Source organism: Phocoena phocoena, chromosome 10, assembly GCF_963924675.1.
Source record: "Phocoena phocoena chromosome 10, mPhoPho1.1, whole genome shotgun sequence".
NCBI classification, from domain to species: Eukaryota; Metazoa; Chordata; class Mammalia; order Artiodactyla; family Phocoenidae; genus Phocoena; species Phocoena phocoena.
The window spans coordinates 4816903-4831562 of NC_089228.1; the positions used below are offsets into that span (position 1 = coordinate 4816903).

At 43.7% G+C, this 14660-nt stretch overlaps 1 protein-coding gene across 6 annotated transcripts in view; it reads left to right on the plus strand.

Annotated features, from left to right (window-relative positions):
- The window catches only part of RAF1 (Raf-1 proto-oncogene, serine/threonine kinase), a 29458-nt gene that overhangs the window by 14640 nt on the left and 158 nt on the right, over positions 1-14660 (plus strand). For 4 of the 6 annotated variants that reach the window (XM_065885477.1, XM_065885478.1, XM_065885481.1 and 1 more), the window contains 9 exons: positions 3092-3119; positions 3227-3354; positions 3706-3823; positions 9845-9929; positions 10717-10893; positions 12334-12380; positions 13534-13652; positions 14045-14176; positions 14312-14446. In XM_065885477.1, the coding sequence (XP_065741549.1) occupies positions 3092-3119; positions 3227-3354; positions 3706-3823; positions 9845-9929; positions 10717-10893; positions 12334-12380; positions 13534-13652; positions 14045-14176; positions 14312-14446 (969 nt within the window). Of the gene's footprint in view, positions 1-576; positions 637-3091; positions 3120-3226; positions 3355-3705; positions 3824-9844; positions 9930-10716; positions 10894-12333; positions 12381-13533; positions 13653-14044; positions 14177-14311; positions 14447-14660 lie in introns of all 6 variants that reach the window. The other 2 variants (XM_065885476.1, XM_065885479.1) reach the window with 1 other exon arrangement.

Below are 14660 nucleotides of genomic sequence, written 5' to 3' on the forward strand. Positions count from 1 at the left end.
GTGGTGAAGAGTGTCAGTTAGTTATTTGGGTGGGGTTGAGGGTTGTGTCAAGAGAGTTTTGGGTTTCAAACCTGATAAGGAATGTTGCAGCACTTTGTCAGGTCTCTGGACTTTTTGAATTTCTTATTCACTGCATCTTGAGACTAGCTTAATTAATCTGGTTGGTATATCATTCAAATGGAGAACTGAAACTTCCTGAAGAAATGTTAACATTTGAACTGTTTCCATGTTAGATTTGAATAGGATTTCAGTGAGCTAGTGAATAAGATACATAAAGAGTAGTTTCTTTTTCATGTGGCAAAGAAAATAATAGTGATAGAGGACTACAAACTCTCTGAAAGACTTTTAAGTGATTTTATTTAGAAATAAGAGGGTGGAGTCACAGGATTTTAATAAGCAGGTATTTAGGAAGATATAAATGCGCAAAGCTAGTGTTTTCAAACTGCTTTTTCTTTTCTTGGCTTTATTGTATGTTCTGTTTGGTTTGCTTTCTAGTTCATCTTTATTAACAACTGAATACACTTAAAATACTTCCTTTGTTCTTTATTCTTCTTATTTCTCATTGCTTTGGACTAGAATAACAGCCTGAATGCTTCTCCCAGGGCGTGGTCCAGACGATTTTGTTTGAGGGGAAGAGTAGGTATTCTTCTTCATGCCTTTGCTTTCTTGTAAAGTAGCAGGATTGCTAAGACTGTCAGACAGTAGCCTGTCAAAAATGAAACAATCACTAAAATTTATGTTTCTTGTCAGACTTGGTCTCATGTTTTCTTTTTTGGCAATAGCATATTTGGGAATAAAAAAATAACTATGTGGTATTGTTGATAGGTGAAATCAGTTTCTCAAGTGAGATTTTGAGGCCAAGGGTATTAAAAATTTTTTTAAAAAATCATTTTCAACTAAAGACTAATGCTAGATTTGTTTAGCTGTTACTCAACAGCATCACTATTCTATTTATATTTTGTTTAGAAACAAAATATGTCAGTTTGGTTGGTATGCCCTGAAAATCCTTTGATAAGCTTTTATCAAAGACAGCTGTGCTCTGTCTACATCATGAATTGTTCCTTGAAAAACCTCAGGGCCACCCACTACCTCAGGCACAGCTTACCTCAGTCAGACCTCAGATCATTTTCGACATGCTTGTCCTACCGATCAGATGTGGGAGGGGCTCAACAAAAGAGTTGGCTTTCGAATGTGGGGCCTAAACTTGTCATTTGGGGGCACTTTGGTTATCACAAGATTATTGTGAGGGGGTCATGTGTATGCAAGCTATGAGTTTTATTGTCTCTATTGTATTGTCACTAGCCCTGATAATAATACAGTAATATACCAGTTACTTTTCTTCTGATATGTGATTTAGTCGTGTATAAACACTCTGATACTTAGAGGGAACATGAAAAGTGAAAATTCTTGAAGTTTTATTATAGAATAACTAGCACATCTGTGGTGCTTAATCCTCTCTGTACTTTAGAAGCGGACCAAATTTTGATTCCTGTTTTTTAAAAATCACATATGATTCAGCATTTTAAAAGTACACTTTCTTGCTTTGTTTAAACCATCTTAGTTCTCTTTAACTAATATTTAGATTTCGAGATGATGATAAATCAGTCCAGCTGTAGAAATTAGCACAGAATTAAGTATGAGGTATGTAAGTGGATACAGGGAAGAAAATTACAACATTAAGAAAAAATCCTAGTGCATGGGAATGTACTTCTGGTCAGTAAAAATACATTGTGCCACGCTTTGACTAAAAACAAAGAATAGATTAGTTGAATAGTAAAGCTACAGCTGCTAAATATTCTACTGAAATTCAAGTTATTTTGGACAGAGTTTTATCTACCTGGCAGTCATCCTGTCATACTTAAAAGCATGCAGATTCCTAGGTTTCCCGCCTTCCCTCCCAGACATACTTAAATCAGTCCTAGTGGGGTGGAGGGGCTTGGGAATCTGTATTCTTAAACACCTCTCCTGGTGATTCTGAAGACTGGCCAGGTTTGAGAACCCCAGAACCGGGCTTTATTGGTAAATTCTGAAGATGTTTGGGTGGGGCTGTGAAAGTGGGGGAGGCGCAGCTTGGCCTGTGATTCTTCTTATCTCTTGTAAAGATGTCATAGAGTGTGAGCATTCTGGTAACAGTTGTGTGAAAAAAAGGATCCTGTCTTTACTGTGGTTACACAAAGAAAACAGAGTAAGACTTCCAAGAGAAATAATCCTCTTTGAGGATATGGGGACCAGGTGTTTTTCTATTATTGTTATTTATATACTCCAAGTGAGGATTTATAAAAATGAGGATTTAGGTCTCATGGAGAGCCCTGTGATTTAAACTGTTCCAACTAAACAGTTTAATAAATTCTCAAGGTAGCCTTTGACCTCTCACCTGAGTAGAATGTAACTAGTTTCAGAGCTTACCCATAAGATCTGAGGAGCATTTTGTGATGAATGAGCTCATGGCTGAGATCCGTGGGTGGTGATTTTTAGTTCTGTTTCTGCCACCTACTGGCTGTGTGACACTCGCCATGTTCCTTTATCTGTTCATATGTGTTTTCTTATATGTAAAATGTAGGTTTTAGATTAGGGGATTTACGGTCCTTCCGGCTTTCTATGGTTTTAGGTTTGGATAAAATATGTAGTCGTGGTGCTTACCCATAGCAAATCCAACTCCTAGAGGAGTAACAGTGAACTTGCCACTGAACCCCTCATTAAAAATATTTTATTATTATTTTTTTGAGCTTCAGTGGAGCAAGATCCCCAGCCACTGGAAGGATCTCACCTTGATAGTAACTTTGCCAGCCTTCCTTTAAAGAGTATCAGTCTGCAGTGTGCATTGCTTTCTAGAGAGAAAAAAGAATGCTGCTTTATTGTATATGAGAAATTAGCATCAGTCCTCCTAATATTTGATGATAACGATCTTGGAGATATTGGCCACAGACATTTGATGAATTTAATCAAAGAAAAGTTAGAGTATGTAATTAGACCTTTGGTGTTTTAGAGATTTTATAATCAACTTTGCTCCTGTAAATCCTTCTCCCTTTCCCTCCCCCAGAGAACATCTTTTCTAGTGCAGAAATTGACCAGCTTTCCTTTTCTGTTTCAGGATGCAATTCGAAGTCACGGTGAATCAGGTACTTGTCTAAGTCATTTAGCAAATAGTCATGGGCTTTTTCTCTTTATGCTGTGCATCTTCTGTTGGCTTACCCATGTGTGAATTCTGTTTGTCTTGTCTATTAAGCCTCACCTTCAGCCTTGTCCAGCAGTCCCAACAATCTGAGCCCAACAGGCTGGTCACAGCCCAAAACCCCTGTGCCGGCACAGAGAGAGCGGGCACCGGGATCCAGCACCCAGGAGAAAAATAAAATTGTGAGTATGGTTAACAGTACCTCTTGCATGTTAGGGTTCAATAAGAAAAGCTTAGTCAGAAATGAGAATGCCTTTAATTTTAGGGTTGGGGGACTCTAATTAAATGAATACATTATAAATATCAATGCCATTTTTGGCATGCTTACATTGGAAAACTTGCTGGTTTGTTGCAAGGCAGGGCACAACTAAAACGGTATTTTCTCAAAAGACAAAAACTGGAATTATAGTTAATATGTCTATCTTTAAAAGATATGGGAATGGATGGAGTTGGGTTGATCTTTTCTTTGACACCCTCGTTAAACAGACTTTTAGCAGTCCATGAAGTATAACAGTGATCTCTGCTTGTTTTAGAGGCCTCGTGGACAGAGAGATTCAAGCTATTACTGGGAAATAGAAGCCAGTGAAGTGATGCTCTCCACTCGGATTGGGTCAGGCTCCTTTGGGACTGTTTATAAGGGCAAGTGGCATGGTAAGTTTGGGGCCCTTCCTTTACTACCAGGGTGAAGTCACATTTCAGTCCAGAGAGTGCCAGGCAGGCTCACAGCAGCACTCTCCAAGGGTACTTGATTGCATCTGAAGATTGAACTTAATGGTATCTCAGTGACGTTTCATACTGTTCTAAGACTCAACAATGCTATAATTGGTATGAAAACGTTTTCAGGATAATGAGAAATTGGTGAAAAAGAGTTGAGCACCATAGTGAAATGTCACAGTCTCTTAAAAACTGATTAAATACAGTGTGCGCCTGGGAGGAACATGCTTTGAAACTCCTTAAATGTGTTTAAGAGTCTGTTGCTATTAGGAGGGGCATGGATTCTGGAAACTTAAAACTGGAAAGGACCTTAGAGATTTTACATGCCAGAAAACCAAGGTCCCCAAGAGGGGGAACTCACATACCCATGGTCAAACAGTTGTGCACAGGAAAGCCAGGAGCCTCCTAAAACCGATATTCTTTGCTCTGCCCTGGGATTGGTTGTGGGAATCTCTAGATAAACAGGAATGCACAGACTTAATTCTTGAATCTGTGGGGAGTTGACATTCTTATTTTAATGGAAACACTTTGTCACTTGGAAGAAACTTTCTATTTTAAGGTCTGTAGCCAAAGCTTCTGTATTTTGTCAACATACTTAACATTTCTGTCAGGTTTTTAATGCCTCTGGCTTCAGGATGTCAGCCAGAAAATAGACTTTTTTCTGGAAAATGCTACATGTTCCCCAAAAGACATCTCTTCTAAATTCAGATTTTAATAAAGCAAACAACAACAAAACCACACACAAAACCTAGGGTGCCTAGATGCCTGTGTTTCTACTTTGGATGCCACCGTATTTATCTTTATATATAAATGGACAAAGTTATGAGCGTAAAATACATTAGAGCATTAAAATTCAAGTTGTTAAAAACTGAGAAACACTGTGGATTTTCCACTTATAACTAATCATCTGACAAATTTCTCGTTCTTTGCAGGAACTGGCAAAGGACCGAACGTTTGTAGATATATGTAGGGTGATTCCTTTTCTTTCAAAAATTGCGTCTAATATACTACTGGCCTGCCTCCTGGGTCACTGAGAAATTATGCTGTTGCAGAATATTTTCTACATAGATGTCGTAAATGTCTTGGTGATCCCTTAGAAAAGAAAAACACAATTTTGTGAGATTGAGTGCTTGTATCTGAGACAAGAAGGCTATAAGTAATTGCAGGAAGTGGAGCAGAAAACACTGCTTTTAATGCTTCCATTAGGAGCATTTTATCATTTTTATCCGTTTTTAAGCCTCAGCTAAAAGCCAATACATGCAGTTTAAATTGCACCCAAATTTAAGCTTCCTCTGATTGAGCACTTTTATTTGGGGGTTCATAGTTTTTCAGAGCATTAGATTTGCCACAGTACTGCCTTGAGCTTCCGTTTTGTCTCAATCTCGAACTTTTAGATGATGGTAAGGAGATGTATCTGCTATAGTGTTCCTTCCATAAAGACAACTGTCAGGATGTAGCTAACATCTAATGCTTTAGGATTCTACTTTTTCTAACTTAAGAGTGTCAAAAGTCAGAGGGGCGAGGAGCAGTGGACTTTTAGCCCCTCAGAAAGCAAGCCGTGGTCTGTGAATGAAGAGGAATATGAGAGGGTCAAGGAAAGCGTAATTTCTAGATTGAGTATTTTGTGCTATATTTGCTTCCTTTTTTTCCCCCCCATTGCTTTTCTAATTCCTATAAATAATAGAACGTTTTATTCAATTTATTAAAAATTACAGCTGTTTTGGTGATTCCCCCCGCCGCCAATTCTGCCCGTCGGCTGTGAACAGAAAAGGTCTTAAAGCAGCCAAAGTGGAGGCCTCAGATCCATGAACTAATCAGCGCACTTACTTTATGTACAGAAGAGACCCTTTTGGGCCCAAGTGCAGAGTGTCCTTTGGGGCATGAATTTGAGGTCTGATTTGGCAGCCTCTGCTAATTACAAACAACACATTAAAAGAGATGAGTATAGCAGTTGAAGCTCTCAGACTGTTAGCAGCGAGGTCACTTACAGCAAGAGAAGAAGGCAGCAGCCCCCTCAAGAGTAGATCCCCAAACCTGAGAACACTCTTGGGCCACAGTGTGAAGTCAGCAGCCTGGTATAACCATCTGTGGGGATCCCCAGCCCAGCCTAAGGCTGAGGTTTGTCATTTTGACTGAGTCAATAAGAAGTGGAGGAATGGTGTTCATTCTGTTTCCATTCTAGAAAGCAGGGGTGTGTATAATAAGTTTTAGACAATCTCAGATGATTAAAGCAGGGAAATTAATTGGTGTTTAAAAAGGTAAAAACAGGGCTTCCCTGGGGGGGCAGTGGTTGAGAGTCCGCCTGCCGATGCACGGGACACGGGTTTGTGCCCCGGTCCGGGAAGATCCCACATGCCGCGGAGCGGCTGGGCCCGTGAGCCATGACCACTGAGCCTGCGTCCGGAGCTTGTGCTCCGCAATGGGAGAGGCCACAACAGTGAGAGGCCCGCGTACCGCAAAAAAAAAAAGGATAAAAACATTTGAAATTCCCTCTTCAATGGTAGATGAATAATATTAATATGTTATTAAAAACATGATACCCAATAGCCATGTATCTTAACTTGCTTGTACTACATTTGCCTCTGACTTTACTGTGAAGGGAAAGTAAGAAGTTCTGGTTTGACAAATAATGAGTACTTCATGTAGTTATTAAGCAGTGTTGCTGAATGCCTATTGCATGGAATGCTGGAGAGGTGGACTTAGTCATGATGTGCTTGGTGCCGAGGACTGCTGAGCAACTAAGTCCCCGGTATTCCTGCTAGAGGCTGTGGCCACTTCTAACTCCAGAGCTTCAAACAGACAGCTTTTCAATTCATAACTTGCCTTGCTGACAGTTGTTAGAATTCACTCATTTCTTCAGCCAGTGTTTCGTGAGCATTCTTCTAATGCCAAGTATTTTTCTAGGGGCTAGGAATGAAGCCCTGAGCAAAACAGATAAAAATTCTTTCTCTTACGGAGTTGATATTCTGGTGGGCATAATAACCAAGAAAAGCAAAGGAGATAGTGTGTCCTAAGTGCTAAGGAGAAAAATGGAGGAAAGCAGGTATAGAGTGGCAGGCCTGGTTCATAGTTTTTAGTAGATTGGTTAGGGAGGAGTCTGCTGAGGAAGTGGCATTTGGGAAGCAGCAACAGCAGATGCAAAATGGGCCACTCACCTGGCCTGTCGGAGGAACTCAGGGAGGTCTGAATGGCTTTAGTAGAATGAGAGAGGGAGAGGCTAATAGCAGTGAGGTCTGGGGTGTGGGTTATAAGGTGCCATAAAGACTTTGGATATCATTTGGGTGAAATGGAGGTCTCAGATTGTGCAAGACCTTTAGGAGGTTTGCCCAGCCTTGTCCTGAAAACCAGAGTGATAAGGGAGCTCATGAGTTACCTGAAAAGTCAGTCTAGCTCTGGGCATTTCCTACCAGTAGAAAACCATTTTGTATAGGAGTTGAAATTGGTTTTCCTATGGTGTTTGCCCATTGTTCCTACCAGACTGAATTGCTGGTATGGCAGTCCTTGGAGGGTACACATACAAATGAGGGTGTGCTGTAACGCAGAGTATGGTCTCTGGGTTTCAGTAAGAAAGTGCACATAATCTGTTACCATAACTGTTAACCGTGAGCTGCCTGGCCTCTGGATCCCTATGGTGCCGTGGGCTCTGTTTTTAGTTTGACCCTGTTCAGTCTTCCCATTAGTGACTTGCATGACTCAGGTATTGTGGATGACTTACACAGCAGTGTCATGCAGATTTGGATAATAGAATTTGGATTTAGAAAGATGGGAGGATTTGAAGTGTCTATGATGATAGAACAAAGAAAGGATGAACTTTTAACAGGAATAAGTCTTGTTCACGAGTCCAGAAAGTAGAGGCTAGAGGTGGAGGATGTTCAGCTGACAGCAGGTCAGAGCGAGTCACTGTGAACAGGCTTTGGCTGCTGATGGATCATCTGAGGTCTGAGGTTGCATTACTGATCAGGTCCAAAATGGGTGACGCTGAGGGTGAGTTCAGCGACGACTGGAGCATGCCCAGAGAAAAGCTGTGAGAAAGGGAAGGGCTTGCAAAACTAGGCTCATGAACTAGGAAGCAGCCCCTTCTGAGGGACCATCCAGCATCTCCCCAAGTCTTTCTTCTGCATACCTATCTCCAGCCTGTCCCTTTAAACCCCCATCTATTGCCTGGCCATCTCCTGGCCCTTCCTCTCAGTTGACTGCCACATTGAGTCAGTTCACCTTCACAGGGTTTCTTGCCTCCATCTCCTCCTTTTTATCCCTGCTGTCACCAATGTGCCTGCATTGCACCTGCATTCTTGTAGCAGACTCCTCCTCCCTGGCCTCCCTCCTGTCCTACAGGTGTCAAATCACATGCTATGTTAGAGTTTCCCAAACACAACTTGGCGTTTCTCTCATCCCCCTTACCTCACCTTTGTTTCTGGTGTACCAAGTCTAGAACAGCCCCTTCCTTTGGCTTATATCGCATTTCCTTCAGAAAACTTTTCTATATCCTCTCTGCCAAGATATTTACTCCCCTCCTCTGTCATCCCCCGACCCCAATCCTGTCTTGGCTCTGACTGCTCCAGAATAGGCAATTATGCAAAAGACTCCTGTCCCTCTACTCAGTCATAAGGAACTTGAGGTTGGGGCTGCATAGTTTACCAGCTCCATCTTTCTAGTTATAAGGTAGCTCTGAATATAGCATATGCAGCTCTGCCATCCAAAGTCAGCAGCACCTTCCAGGCAGCCCTGGGCCCTCAGTAAGTTCATGTGCCAGTGAACTGGATAAGAACCAATTTGGAAGCTGCTGCTAAGTGGGGATTTTAGCTTTAGATGATACAAACAGAGATCACAGGGCAACAGTTAGGGACCTATCGTAAGAACCATCTCTGTACCATCTGGTGCTCCCCAAAAGTGGAATGAGTGCTCCAGCAGGCTGCAGGGGGGTGCTGCCAAGGGCACATGCTCAGTTGTGGAGGAACTAAGTCACCTCCAAGTGCCACTGAACTTAACTCCTACTTTGTTTGATGATTGTATTTAGTAAAGTTATTTGTCATGAAAAGCTGAGGTCCTAATGGGGCTTCAGGTAATTTACTAGCTTTACAACTATTATAAGTATGACATAACACTTCTGAAAGTGGCTTCTAAATCGGTAGCACCTGTAAAGTAGAATTGATCCCTGGATGTTTCTGAAGTTACATGAAGAGGCTGGTTTTTACTCACAGTGATTGACAGTCAGTAGTCAGTATTTTAGTTAGAAGTACAGGTATTGGAGTCAGACTAGGGTTCTGATCCTGGCTCCAGCACTTTCTTTTGGCTATATGACTTTGGCCAAGTAAAACTTCAGTTTGTTGCTTTTGTAAGATGAGGACGACAGTATTAACGTCATAGAGCAGCTACGAGGATTAAAGGAGGTAATACCCGTGAGAGCAGACAGTGCCAGGGTATAGTAAGCAATCAGTATTAATCATTAGGATTACTTTCTAACGGCACTGAAGGCCGAGACGGTTAATTTCAATATATGTCTTTGAATTTGTACAAGGGAGCTTCTCAGGTCTCATTGAAATGTGGCTGCTGAGTTTAGCATCAACTGTTTACTAACTGGCCTGCTTCCGGGCCCCAGCCTCCTGGCCCCGAAGACTCAGTATTTGCTGGGCCATTCATATCCATCTGCTGATGTCATCTTCACAGGCCCAGGCTGTGACCTGTCACACATGACCTCACTGCTGGGGATGCCAGGCTTGACAGGAACAGTTTAAACCAAGCTGGTTCAAGGCCTGTGGGGGCAGTATTTTAAGGATAGTAGTATAATCTAACTTTTTAAGCTACTTGATAATTCAGAAATTTGCATAGTATTTGTTCCATCTGTGTAGGTATATGATTTTTGAATAAGTGATTAATTATATCTTCTTCAGATCTAGTGTACATGAAAAATAACAAAGTAAGATCATTCAACTGCGCTGACTGTAAACTAATTTGCAGGAGACGTTGCAGTAAAGATTCTAAAGGTTGTTGACCCCACACCAGAGCAGTTCCAGGCCTTCAGGAATGAAGTGGCTGTCCTTCGGTGAGTAGAAAGCTGGCCTGTCCCTTGGTGTGGCAGGGACGGGGCGTGGATGCTGGTACAAGCACCGCAGAGGAAGTAGGCTGCATGGTATCATGACCTGTCTCTGAGGGCTGATGGCTGGGACTGGTGGTGAGTGTTCACTGTGGAGTCCTATGGTTGAAACAACTCCCTCATGAGTGAAAAGGAGCGGAAGGTTTCTTCCAGCTTATGCGCTTATTAAGCCTTTAGAAGAGCCCCCTTTGATGAGCATACCCCCTTCCACTGCCTCAGGTCTCTGGGCTCACTACGCTGATAGAACAGCCCAGGTTCTATCTCTGGGTTTTGTTTTGATGTAGGGAGAGATGGGTTCTGTTTTCACATTTATTTACAAAAACTCTTTATAGCTAAGTTGCCTTAATTTGGACTTCAAAACCGTCAGTTTTGAAGTCTTTGAGTCACTGTTTACACTTGTAGGAATAAACTGAATAATGATGGATTCCATAGATGAGGGGTCCTTGTGACCCCTGTGGGGAGATTGGTGAATATATGCTGATGAAAGAGAACGTCCTCTGTACGATCAAGGCCAGCACTGAGGGCAGTGACGGCAGCCCCTCTATCCGCTCATAACACCAGCTGGTTCATCAGCAATCGGCTGTGTTTGCTTTGCCAGCCCCTGGACTGTAAGCATGGGTGGTGTCAGGAACATGCAGGGTCTGGTCGGAGACAGTGGGAAAGCAGACTAGATCTCCCTGTTCTGCAGCAGCGGAAGGTTCAGAGCCTTTCCTCTCTCCTCCCCTCCCTTCTCCAGCAAAACCCGGCACGTGAACATCCTGCTCTTCATGGGGTACATGACGAAGGACAACCTGGCAATTGTGACCCAGTGGTGCGAGGGCAGCAGCCTCTATAAACACCTGCACGTCCAGGAGACCAAGTTCCAGATGTTCCAGTTGATTGACATTGCCCGGCAGACGGCTCAGGGAATGGAGTGAGTGAATGGCCTGACGCGTAGAAAATCTGGGGTCCAAGGATCAACTTGTCCCTACATCAGAACCAAGATTAGGAAAAGCCAAGCCCATTAAGTGACTTCTGTGATATTTTTGCACAGCTGGAAATGAACCTGTGTGGTGGGCCAAAGGAACAAGAAATTCAGGTTTATTGCCCAAGCTGAGGCTACCCCCTTAGGGCTCAGATTCAGGTTCCAGCAACCGCCCTTAAAATTCAGCCAGACAGGGGCTTCCCTGGTGACGCAGTGGTTGGGAGTCCGTCTGCCGATGCAGGGGGCATGGGTTCGTGCCCCGGTCCGGGAAGATCCCACATGCCGTGGAGCGGCTGGGCCTGTGAGCCATGGTCACTGAGCCTGCGCGTCCAGAGCCTGTGCTCCACAGCGGGAGAGGCCACAACAGTGAAAGGCCCGCGTACCGCAAAAAAAAAAAAAAAAAAAAAAAAAAAAAATTCAGCCAAACACTCAACACAGTGCGGGTTGCCACCTTCTGGTGGGCATCGTGTCTGAGGCATAGCCCATCAAGTGTGCTTATTCCACGTAAAGGTTTGACCAGGTGTCACGTTCTGTGTAATTTTTCCTTTTGGAGAATGCTTAAATTAAGGTGATCCATAGCACCTCCATTAAATACTATTGTTTTGGGTCTTTGTGCTTTGACACATTTCTCTGTGAAAGGGGTGTGCGTGTGCGTTTCATTCTTGGCTAAGCCAGGGCAGTGCTTCTCAAACTTTTCCTTTGAAGTACCCCTAATGTGGAGCAGGGGGAACTCCTCATACCCCCCGACGACTAGGAGCTTAACTAAAGCTGTGCTTGCAAGTGGTTTATAAAATCTCATGTTGTATTTTTAAAATTCATATGGAATTTGCATTGTGTACATTTCCAGAAATGACTAGTCAGTTATTTTTTAGAGATGAAATTCACTTTTAAAATTCACCCCTTTAAAGTGTACAATTCAGTTTTTTTAGTATATTCACGGAGGTGTAAACCATCACCACTAATTTTAGAAGATTTTCAAGATACTAGATGAAGTCTTTTGTGTCTGGCTTGTTTCACTTGGCGTGTTTTTGAGAGATTCATCCATGTTGTAGTGTGTATCAGTATTCCATTCCTTTCTATGGCTGAAGAATATCCCATTGTATACAGCGTTTTATTTGTTCATCAGTTGATGGATATTTTGGTTGTTGGAATTACTTTTTGAATAAAACTGATGCTGAAAGAAGACCTTCCCTGTTTGTGCTGTGGCCTCACTTTCAGGTTATAAGTCCTGACGTGGACCAGGCTGAACCAGTGCAGGGCCAATCCCCGAAAGTGACTTCTCAGCTAGGAGTCAGGCCTTCAAGTGGTTTACTTCTTAGATGTAATTTGAAGCTGCTTTCTACCAATATCTCTCAAACTGGTTTTAATAGACTTATTTTCCCTTCACAGCTACTTGCATGCAAAGAACATCATCCACAGAGACATGAAATCCAACAGTATCCTTTGGTGGTAGTTTCATCTGACTGCTCAGTTCTAAACTTAGGACACTTTTAAAGTTTACCTCAACAAAAGTGACTCTGGAAAGAGTTCCATGAAAGTTGAGATACCGTTTGGGTTATGCTTGAAACAGGCCAATTTTTAAATGCTCTTTATTACTAAATTTAACTTGGGAGAATGGGCCTTTTGTCTTTTATGCTTACTTCTAGTTTGTGGACTGTATATCTGGTCAGACAGTAGCTGCAAGCCAAAAGTTGCAAGATTTTAAAAATTACTACTTAAAATTGTTTCTTGAATGCACAGAAATGGTTTCCTCAGAGATTACTGTTGGAATCAACCCTTTCCAAGACATAATGTGCTTTTACAGAAGGGGAATGAATAAAGGTGTTTTTCTTGCTGTAGAGTGTGAAATGTAACAATTTTACATCTGCCTCCCTCCACCAGCCTTTCTCTTTGAAGGGAGTACGGCATTACAGCTACACTTTGCTTCTTGGCCAGTGAGAGGCACAGCAGTTGTGTTGGGTCGCATGATGGGATGTGCTATTTTGGGCATGGGTCTGAGACACAGGATACCTTTTAGTGGTGGGTTTTTGGGGACCAACATATTATACCATGAAGGCAGACACCACCGATTTTAAGGAGGTATGAACTACTGGGCATCAGCAGATCACACAGGTCGGCCTTAAACTGCCTGGCTTCTTTACTCAGAACTGAGGTGTTTGGTTTTGATTTCGAAGTCACCAAGTGGTACCTATCCTGTGAGAAATGCCTTCAGGCAGACAGCATTCAGGACTCAGGGTGTTTCCGTTAGCCACTGGAGGGCAGGATGCAGGCCATGCTCAGAGTCTTGGGGCGTAAAGGCACCTACGTTATGTGGCAATGTCACAAGGCCAGAGACCCGGCTCCTAGGTGTGTAAATGGAGGCAGCAGCAGCAGAGGGGGGCAAACTGGCTTGTTGCGGCTGGAGCCAGAGAATCTGGTGCCCGGAGCACCTCCTGGAAGGAGCCGCGTTCTAAAGCACTAGCAAATCCAGTGCAGAGAAGGCTGGGGCGGATGGGAGGCCGAGAGATGGTGCTAGTTAAGAACTTGGGTAAGTTTTTCAAAAGTAACTTGACCATTCTTTTAAAACCACAGTCCTTAACAGGCATTGAGATATATTTCTCCATGAAGGCCTGACGGTGAAAATTGGAGACTTTGGTTTGGCAACAGTGAAGTCGCGCTGGAGTGGTTCTCAGCAGGTTGAACAACCCACCGGCTCCATCTTGTGGATGGTGAGGCGGCTGGGCTCCCTCTAGCAGGGTGCAGGGCCAGGAGGGGTGATGTGATGGGAGGTCTGTATGCAGGCTTCAGGCATTTCTCTACATTTCCCGACCACCTCGGTGACACCTGTGTAGTGTTGGCAGCCCCTGGGCAAATTTGGGTTTCCTGGAGGAAGCTGGCGATGAGGAAGTGCTGAAGCACAGCTTGGGGGGAGTTAGGTGATGGGGAGTGCTGGATCTCAGAGACAGGATTCCTGAGCTCCTTTGAGCCTGAGAGTGGGAGCCTTTTGGGAAAGAGCTACAGCAGGGCTGAGGCGGGGACTTTCATACCCAGCCCAAGGGACAGCCTGGCTCCTGCATATCTGTGGGGCACAGATGGTGACAGATGCACTTTGTCCCCGTAGGCCCCAGAGGTGATTCGAATGCAGGACAATAACCCGTTCAGCTTCCAGTCTGACGTCTACTCTTACGGCATCGTGCTGTATGAGCTTATGACGGGGGAACTGCCCTACTCCCACATCAGCAACCGCGATCAGGTGCGTCACTGGTGCTCAACGACCCGCTCGCCGTGGAAGCCCCCGGGCTCTGCCCGTCTGAGCAACACAGGGTGGAAGGTGCTGCTTTCACTGTTGTTCATCCACCTGTTCCCTCAACTGCTTTCTCTCCCTTAGATCATCTTCATGGTAGGCCGAGGGTACGCCTCCCCAGACCTTAGTAAGCTGTACAAGAACTGCCCCAAAGCAATGAAGAGGCTGGTAGCCGACTGTGTGAAGAAAGTTAAGGAAGAGAGGCCTCTTTTTCCCCAGGTAAGACTTGGCTCAAGGTGCTAGAACTGATTAAAGCAGGAGTTCTTAGTGATACAAACAAGGAGAGAAGCTTCTTGCTGTTTGTTCTATAGGGAGGGACTTGTGTTCTGCACAAGATGATGCAGGTGGGGGTGGGGAGAACAGCCTGTGTCTTTGGCCCAGATTGAAAGCTGCTGCCGCAGAATGCCCTGTCCCCTGCCATGAGAGCATTTTA